Source organism: Propithecus coquereli, unplaced genomic scaffold (assembly GCF_000956105.1).
Source record: "Propithecus coquereli isolate 6110/MARCELLA unplaced genomic scaffold, Pcoq_1.0 Scaffold306, whole genome shotgun sequence".
NCBI classification, from domain to species: domain Eukaryota; kingdom Metazoa; phylum Chordata; class Mammalia; order Primates; family Indriidae; genus Propithecus; species Propithecus coquereli.
This window is the reverse complement of record NW_012148686.1, coordinates 3198077-3207777: the sequence shown is the minus strand read 5'-3', so window position 1 is coordinate 3207777 and position 9701 is coordinate 3198077. Positions and strand designations below refer to the sequence as shown.

At 42.5% G+C, this 9701-nt stretch overlaps 1 protein-coding gene across 1 annotated transcript in view; it reads left to right on the top strand.

Annotated features, from left to right (window-relative positions):
- The window catches only part of FLT3 (fms-related tyrosine kinase 3), a 65760-nt gene extending 56365 nt beyond the window's left edge, over positions 1–9395 (top strand). The window contains exons 18-23 of the mRNA XM_012649875.1: positions 309–436; positions 3352–3474; positions 5376–5487; positions 5874–5973; positions 6435–6540; positions 9273–9395. Coding sequence (XP_012505329.1) covers positions 309–436; positions 3352–3474; positions 5376–5487; positions 5874–5973; positions 6435–6540; positions 9273–9395 — 692 coding nt within the window. The remainder of the gene's footprint in view (positions 1–308; positions 437–3351; positions 3475–5375; positions 5488–5873; positions 5974–6434; positions 6541–9272) is intronic.
- The last annotated feature ends 306 nt before the right edge of the window (positions 9396–9701 follow it).

The window sequence follows — 9701 nt, the reverse complement described above, 5'->3', positions numbered from 1 at the left end:
GAGCAAGACTCTGTCTCAAAAAAAATGAAAAAATAAATAATAATAATAAAACTCCTGACTAACGAAGTGGCCATCTGTCATCAAAGCAGCTGGGGAATTCATCTCTAACCAAAAAGAATCATCTTGTGACCCTTCATAGGCTGCAAAATTGTCAGCGTCAACAGGTCAGCTCTAGCGCTGCCGAAAGATGCTGCGGTAGTTTCATGCACGCATCGTGGCCCCTGCCCGGTCTGGCCTCCCGTAGAGACTTAGTGATGCAGCCTCCTCCTAGGGTTATGGTGAAAGTGAAGACGGGCTCTATTTTACAGATGAAATTGAATATGAAAACCAAAAAAGGCTGGAAGAAGAAGAGGACTTGAACGTACTTACATTTGAAGATCTTCTTTGCTTTGCTTATCAAGTTGCCAAAGGAATGGAATTTCTAGAATTTAAGTCGGTAAGCTCCTTTTAAAGAAAAAAAATATTTAAAATTATGAAAAATATGTTCTTATATGTTTTTTCTTATTTATTTTAACTTATGTCTCTTAAAGTCTGCTTTTTCCCCTATTCACTGTGGAGTCACTGTGACTGATTGTAGCATAAAGGCCCCAGAATCCCTTGTCAGGTAGCAGCCAGCAGAGCCTGGATTTCCCTGGCTCTCCAGAGTCCCCAGAAACTTCCAGGGCAGAAGGTCAGGATATGAAATCCTCAGAAATCCCTCCTCAAAGCAAAGCGTAGCATTGTCATCCTGTCCTTGGACAGTCGTTCAGGTTGTGCCCTGCATGTGGCCATCCGATGCAGCAGGTGAGTGGAGGCTAAAACCCGGTGCTCTGCTGGCTGAGCTGGTCGCCCTGAGTGTCTTCGTCTAATTTGCACGAGCATGCCGTGGGCTGGCAGCAGCTGTGAGCCTGCTGCCTCCTTGGTTGCTCATCCCAGATCCACTGGGGCTGTGCTGGGAAGGCCCTGGAGCCTGCCTCAAACCACGCTCTCCTCCCCAGTTTTGCGTTCTGTCTGCATTGCCTTTCAGCCCTGCTGGTCTCTGCCATTTCGAATGTCTCATGACTATAAGCAGATAAAGGCCATGGCTGCTTTCTTTCCTCATTTTCTTGCCTTTTGTTGCCTTCTCTTTATTTCCCAAACCTCTTCCCCTTCTTTTTCTCTTTTCTTTTTCTTTTTTTGAGATGGGGATCTCACTATATTGCCCAGGCTGGTCTCAAACTGTGATCCTCCTGCCTCAGCCTCCCAAGTGGCTGGGATTACAGGCATGAGCCTGGCCCCCCCCTCTTTTCTCTATTCCCTTCCTTTTGCCTCTTTTCTCCTCTTTTGTCTCTGAATTTATAGAGACTAATTTCAACTATATTTTATTTTTCCTTTAAAAAATTAGTCTCAGTGATATTTCCCCACATCTCAACTCCGAGGCACATTCTTCCTTTCATTGCCCCTCCCTGCTGTTTGGATTACCTGTTTCTCAAGCCTCTCGCCCACCCTGGTGCTCATCTATAGTCCCCCACGCACCCACGACAGTGCGTTCACAAGTATCTCCGCCGGACAGCAGCTACAGGTTATCTGGCTGTTTGCTGCCCATAGTTCAGTAAAGGTTCAAACCACTCTCAACTGGCCATGAGGAGGCCCTGCTTCCTTCCCTCATCCCCCCACCCCGGGCTTGTAATCATATGAAGTTTTGAAAAATATCCAGTTTCTTAGACCCCCTCCTTTTTTTGTCTTCACTTTAGGCCTTCCCCTCTGAATCACGCATGTCACTGTCCCCTGCCTGTCCCTGTCTCCCCACTTCTCTGGCTGCCCCTCAGTTTCCTTCATAGGCTCTTGCCTTCATCAAACATTTGCTGAGCCTTGACCACATACCATGCACGGTGCTAGGTGTGGAGATAAGAGTCAGTTGTGATATGACTCGTGGGTTCGAAGATCTCATGGTTGATAGGGACAAAGACGCACAGACGTCAAATCAGAGATGACGCGGTAGCGCGATAAGTATCGTGATTGAAGTAAGTTCTGGGAACCCCCGGCAGGGACGTGGGGGCAGGGCGTGGAGATGAGAAGAAAAGGTTTTCTGAAGGAGTTCATGCTTGGGCTGAGGAGAGTTTTGAAGGAAAAGGAGAACCAGTGGGGAACATGGGATAGGACAGGGAACATGGAATCAGGGAGAGATTTTTTTGGATAAAGGTCATGAGTTAGACATACTGAATGTGAGGTGCCTTGGGCAACCACGTAGAGCTTAGTCTAGTAGATTCTTGGACACGCCCATCTGAAGCTCAAGAGACATGTTTGGGTTGGAAATAGACGTTTGGGCGATGGTAGTCGCATCCCTAGGTCTGGATGAAGTGACCTGGGGTGGGTGTGGAGTGAGAGGACGCAGCCCTCGGGAATCAGGCTCATGCACAGAGCCCCTGATGGAAACAGGAGCCACCAGGACAACAGGAAAAAAACAGGAGAGAGGTGTGCACAGAATTCGCAGAAGGAAGGACCTGAAGCGGGAGGGGCTGGCCAACAGTGCCAGAGGCCACAGGGAGGTCAATCAAACCGAGGCTGGCGGGGTGCCACACCAGTCAGTGTGGGCTGCAGCCAGAGCAGGTTGGGCAGACAAGTGGGAGGTGGAGGCAGGTCGCAGGGAACTGGCGGGAAAGTGGGTGAAGTATTCATACACGGCACTCACAGCTCTGGGTGTGGGAGGAGGGAGTGCTAGAGGGGTGGTGGCACAGGAATTTTTGTTTTTATAGTGTTTGCTTTTATTTTTTAAAGATTGAAAGGAGCCCATCGGACCTTTGCTACTAGAGCCCTGTTCCTTTTCAAATCTTCCTTCATAGAGTTAATTTTCTTGCCAGACCTTTTGAATTAATGTCATGACATCTCTCAGTTCAGGAACTCCTTCTAATTCCACGTTAGTCAACCTCCCCGAACTCATTTTTAGGTTTTTTTCGGATCCTTTTCTTTGATATTACTCCATCTTATTCCCAAAGCTATTTCCCAGCCAGAAAAGACATTATATTCTTCACACCACAATAAAAGTGCTGGAACACGGCCTCTGAAAATCACTTTGGAGGCTTGGGGAGGGCCCCTGGGGGTGAGTCTCTTACTTACACCTGGCTCAATTTGATCTTTTCTGTAAGAACCGTTCCTCTTTGGCCTCTGGGAATGCTCCAGAAGTGGCACAAATTTCTGCAGCCACAATAGCTGAAGAATTGGGCTGCTGAGTTCACTCAATTTGTTACACATCACGATGACTGCCCACGGCCCGGTAAAGATAACAGACTTTTCATCATCTGTACCTCCTAGTGAACTTGAAACTGGAAGACAGGTTGCCCTCTGGGGTGATATACATCACAGTGAATAACGCTGCCGTTTCATTTTTTCTAGTGTGTCCACAGGGACCTGGCAGCCAGGAATGTGCTCGTCACCCACGGGAAGGTGGTGAAGATATGCGATTTTGGATTGGCTCGAGATATCATGAGTGATTCCAACTATGTCGTGAGGGGCAACGTGAGGCTGTTATTTCTTACATGTTTTTATACTGCTGGTTTGTGTTTTGTCATTATTGCGGCAAACATCTGCACTTACTGTGGTGTGTTTTTGATTTACGGTAACATCAAAAAGCCCTCACTGCAGTTTGCTGACTTATGCTTAAAAAGGTTTTTCTGCAGCTTCAGGGAATATTCCATCTACCATATAAGTTGAGCAAAATAGCACCCCATCTATCCTTGGGCTAGCTAGTCAGAATAGATCAATTAGGGGCTTCTTAGTGCAATCCTCACTTTAAAAAACCCCCAAATCTCATTACTCGCATTTCAGTTCCCTTAGCTATAAAGTGACTGTTGAGTTATGTTCTCAATTATGCAAAAAGCCGATAGCTACAATAAAGCATTTTGCAAAATGTACAACACATAAATTAAATATTAAGTAAATGTAAAATTGAAAAGGCACAATACTTAAATTAATGAATATTTGTCATCCCATTACTGTTAACACAGGAAGGCCTAAAACATAAATGAATCTCCTCGCTAATAAAAGACTAAGGACAGATGGGTTATTTACAAGAGAACTATTAGAAACACTAGATGACAAAACTATGCAGTTGAAAGAGGTGTTTTTTAAGAATTATGACACCTGGCTTTAAGTCCCCGTTCCATTTCTTTTTGGTTATTCATTTCTGGCATTTCTTTCTGCATTATTTTCCCTACTTGTGAAATAATAATATAATTAAATGCTGATATAGTATTTACGATGTGCTAAGCATTATCCTAGGTGCTTTATATATATTCATTCATTTATTCGTCAAAGTGCCCACTTTGTGAGTGAGGAAACTGAGGCACAGAAGAGTAGCTTGCCCATGGTTACACAGCATGTGGATTTGAACATGGCTAGTCTGTGCCCAAGCCCGTGTCTAACCACTACGATGGAGTGTTTCCCAAGACGGTTATGCACTTACCTCATAGCACTGATGTGGGAATAAACCAATAAAACCAACATGAAAGCTCCTTGTCCAGGGTAAACGTCCAATAAATGTGGAAAATCAAATTAAATCAAACAATCATCTTAGTTGATTTAAGATCTACTGCTCAGTCATTATGGCTGAAGTCATAAATATGCCTGCTCATATGTGGTTATGCAGTTTCTAACCCCGCAAGCTGGTTGTCTCTTATGTGGAGAGAAAATTCCATTTGGGACCACAATTGATTCCTTTAATTAATCAAATTAACCAGACTAGCTTGCTTGATTCAATAGCTCATCAGTTTGTACAGGATTTAAAAGAGGGTTTCTTTCTTGAGCTTTGATTTTTACGTGGCAGATTAAATGTGGGTTGTGAAGGACTCTTTAACCCATGAAAAAGAAAATCAATGCCAATGCCCCGCCCTACTAAGTACCCATCTTGTGTCTTGATTCTAATTCGAGACTACGGAAGTCAGAACGCCCCTTTCATGCTACTAGAAATGATTAAAGCCACAGAAGCCAGGCTGGTGTCATTTCTGGACGTGATGACATGCGCTCTCCTCATGACAATCTTGTGGATGGCATTTCCACTAAAGGTCTTCTGAGAAATGCTTTAACAGAAGATCCCACTAATTCTCTGGTGCCCACTTACCTCTAGGCAACGGACTGGCCACTCCTTAGTGGAAAGTGAGCATCTACTGTTAAACTCATCAATTCCAAGCACAAGCTTTTGTTCAAGACGAGTTGTAAAGAAATATAGTTTGTTTTTTAGGACACTATTATTACAGTGTAAATTCGGAAGTGAAAAACTTCCCCTGGAGGAATGTGATTGTCTCAATTGAGCATTAGGAAGTGCCTTAGGAAGATAATACATTTCATCACCTAGCTCACAAGAGAAGTAATGTCTGTATGTGGAAAATTCACCATCTCATCTCCTTTTGGGTTTCACACAGGCCCGTCTGCCTGTGAAATGGATGGCTCCAGAAAGCTTATTTGAAGGGATCTACACGATTAAGAGTGATGTGTGGTCATACGGAATATTGCTCTGGGAAATCTTCTCACTTGGTATGTTGGGCAGGTTGCTGGCCTCCTTTGCTCTGGGCTTTGCGCATCCTGCCCTCTCTGCACCGCTCCCCACTCTGCCACCTCCTGAGTCAGACAGGGTGCCACCTCCACTGGTCTTACTGCAATGGCAGCCAGTGCCACTTTAACCTAACCCTAACCCTAACTCTAACCCTAACCTCATGCTGATGTCCATAGATCTGTCTTCCTCACTGGTCTGTCACTTGCTTGAGAGCAGGACTCGTGAGTGTTTCTTCCCCTTGCAGCCCCAGCACCAAGCAGTGCCTGGCCCTTGGGAGCTCTCGATACATGTTTGTTAATTCACTGAATCAATGCCGAGACCAGTGAAGAAATGAATGAATGGCTATCCTTCTCTAATGTTTTCTCAGGTGTGAATCCTTACCCCGGCATTCCGGTTGACGCTAACTTCTATAAACTCATTCAGAGTGGGTTTAAAATGGATCAGCCGTTTTATGCTACGGAAGAAATGTAAGTTCAAATCAGACTGTAAATTGGTTGAAATCAGAAATTTACAGCCTGTTTCCAAATGCATGACCAAAAAAGGTAAAAATTCCTGAATGCAAAGTTCATGTGATTCCTCTTTTAAAAGAAAAGAAAATTCTTCCTTTTTGTTTTGGGGATTTCTGAACAAAGCTGAACCTTTTCTGTCCTTAGAACCACCTACTTCCAGGTTTTAATTCCTCTGCTTGAGGGATCCGTGAGGGTGATTAGACTCCATTTCCTACATCATATCTCTTTAAACGCATTTCTATCCGTCATCTGATTTATCCTTTCTGATATGAGTTCAAAATCTAGTAGAAGACTTGCCACAAAACAAACATGCCTTAAATAGGTAGCTCTCAGGAATAAATGGTGTTCATTATACGGAGGATTATCCATTTTGCTTCATTCATACTTCTCACCTTGTTCCTTGTTCTATTACTTTACAGATACTTTATAATGCAATCCTGCTGGGCTTTTGACTCTAGGAAACGGCCATCCTTCCCTAATCTGACTTCATTTTTAGGATGTCAGCTGGCTGATGCAGAAGAAGCGGTATGTAGCAGCCAGGACTCTAAAAGCATGTTATAAAGGAAACTGGTAATTTAAAACACTCATTGCTGACTTCCTAAGAACCCAAAGGTACCAACTTGTCTTTCTCACCACAATTTGTCTTGGTTGCCCTTTAAACGTATGCAATGAGACACATTTACTGATAAATGTTTTGGGGAAAAAAGCACCTTTCCTGAAGATTTCAGCCAATTGATTAACAAAATAAAAGCTCTTAAGTGTCCAGTGCAGAAGACTAAACAACTAAATAAAACTTAATCCCTGGCCTCCAGAGGCCACCGACCCTTTTTAATTCAACATGAAGCCTGAGTGTGGAATAATCAAACGACTCAGTCATGTAATACGGTCGAGTGAAAAGAGCACTGACCTCGAGTCATGAAGGTTGAATACCAGCCCTGCTGCTCTACCTCCTGATAACTATGTCCATTAGGGCAAGTCACTTTACCTCTTCGGGTCTCTGTTTTTTCATCTATAAAATGAGTTGCTAAACTAGATGATCCTTGAGCTTTGGGAACTTGGAATTGCTAACCCTTCCCCCATCAGCACCACCTGATGTCGAGAAGCGAGCCATCCCCAGATGAAATGAGCAAAGGCTGGAACCTTGATCTCCCGATACCTAGGTCCAAATCTTGGCTCCATCATTTACTTCTTATTTGACCTGTTTAAGTCACTTAATCTTTTTTTGGTGCGGTATCTCAGTTTCCTTATCTGAAATATGTGATTAATAAATCTGACTTTATGGAATTGTAAGAAGGAGTAAATAAGAAGATGTATGTGAAAAGACTTTTAGCACATACTGGGCACTTAGTATTTACTCAATAAAATGTCAGTTGAATATAAATCTGATTCCTTCAATGGATTGTCTTTCCTGTTTTCTAAATTGTTAAGAGTCTGTTTTCAAGTCTGTGTTCTCTCTTAGACCTGTGTGGATGGTGTGTGTCCTTTCCTCCTGTTATAAGTTTTTTAAAAATCACGTATAGAAGCTAAGTTATTATCAGGAAATGAGGCCAAAAGGTTGAGGGAGATGGAGAGCCCCTAGGGACTTAGAGGCTATTGGGCAGATAGCTATAAACAGTTAATGACCCTGTAAGATAAACCGAAAGAAACGAGAAACGAGCTGGTGGAGCAAGAGAGAGGCCTGACTGATGTTTGCTTGTTGAGTGGGCTGGTATGGATTTGTTGAGCGAGGCTATGAAGAATGAGTAGCATCTCAGCTGCTGGAGAGTGGATGGTGAGCAGGACATTCCAGAATGCATGAATAAAATAAATAAAGGGTCAAAGTTGAGAAAGTAGAACCGGAGACCCCTTGGCTTTGTTCATGACCACCGGGTCTTGGTTTGAGGCTCTTTTTATGTCCCCATACCTACAGGATGTTCAAGTCGCCTTCCCTCTGAGGCCTCAGGAACTGTTGAACGGCAGCCTATCTGTGAACGATGAATAACTGACTGTCAAAAAAACCCAAACTAACAAGAAGTAGTAGTCAGTAGAGAGTAGAGGGCTGGGTGAAGGGAGGGAGTCTGTAAAATTTAAATAAGCAGAATGCGTGATTCCTAAACCACAAAGTTCTTATAAATAAATAATAACTAAAACATGTATAGCCTTTTATGTATATAAAAGGGCAAAGGAAATAAGCAGGCTATTCACAATGAAATGCAAATGGCCGTAAAATATAGACAAAAATGCTCAACTTTGCTGCTGATGAAATAATTGCAGGTAAGGAGATAAAACTTCTTGCTCAACCAAGGGGCAGAGATGTGAAAGATTATTAATACCCACTGTTGCGAAGCCTCTGGAGAAAATAGTGTGCCCAGACACAGTTGGTAGGAGGAGAAATAAGTATAGCCTTTCTGTAGGACAGCCTGGCCACGTGTGTCACAATTCGGGGGTGCCTCCCCTTTGATCCAGCAATTCCACTTTCCCCGCATGTCCCAAGGATGGACTAGATCAAATGTCACTTTCAGTTAGGATTACATAACCAGTCCATCAAAAGGTTAATTATGGCACATCAGTACTATCGATCCCTAGGCTGCCATGAAAAAAAATGAATAATGAAAATATGTAGCACATGCAACATAAAAGCAGTATAATAACAATATATTGGTAATTCAAAAATAAGGTTCTCAAACAGGATATATAGACTGAGCCTACAGACACAAAACTGTGTGTGCACAGCAAGCTGTCTATAATGGTGGTCACTTCTGATGATTTTTAGTTTTTTTCTGTATACCTTAAATTGCTTATAACTAGAAAATCTTCATAACTAGTAAAAAAAGTAAATCTATTTTCATTTTGAAAAAAAATTTAAGAGCCGTGAAACTCCCAAGTGAAAACTTAAGAATCAGACCTCTGTATCTCTTTTTGTGGCCTTTCTCTTTTAGGTTTTTTCTGCATGGTTTTAGGGTTTCTAGGTGACATTTGATATCTAAGAGTAGAATCAATAATGAAATAAAATATTTGACTATGAATTGATTTTTCCACTAATAAAAGGACCAGAATTGCTCTGTCAATGAATATGTAGAATATCCTCTAAAACCTGTGCATAATAAAGTCAGAGTTAACACATGTACCCTGAAAATATGTACATTCTGTATCAATAAAAGATTTTAAAAGTAATTATCTATAAAGAACAATCATTTTTATTTAAATGATTTCCAATATGGACACATAACATGTAAGTCTTAATAAGACGGTAATCAGCGTCCTCTTTCCCATTTCAGATGTATCAGAACATGGACGGCCGGATTACGGAACGTCCTTGCACCTACCAAAACAGGCGACCTTTTAGCAGAGAGATGGATTCAGGGCCACCCACTCCACAGGATCGGGTTGAAGATTCTTAGAGAAACAATTTAGTCTTAAGGACTTCATCCTCCCCGCCTACCTTAAACAGGTTGTAGATTACCAAAACAAGATTACTTTTATCTCTAAAAGAAAATATAGTATCAACTGCTGCTTTGCCAGATTTTTCTCTAGAAGCCGTCTGCATCGACTCTTGTTTTCAAAGGGACTTTTGTAAAGTCAAATTATCCCGCGCACAAGGCAGGAGGAGCCGATAATGAACTTTGCTGGAGCAGCTACCGACATCCAAAGGCCTTCTCGGGCTGGCTTGAATGAAAACGGTGAACCTGAAGTATAGTATATTCTTG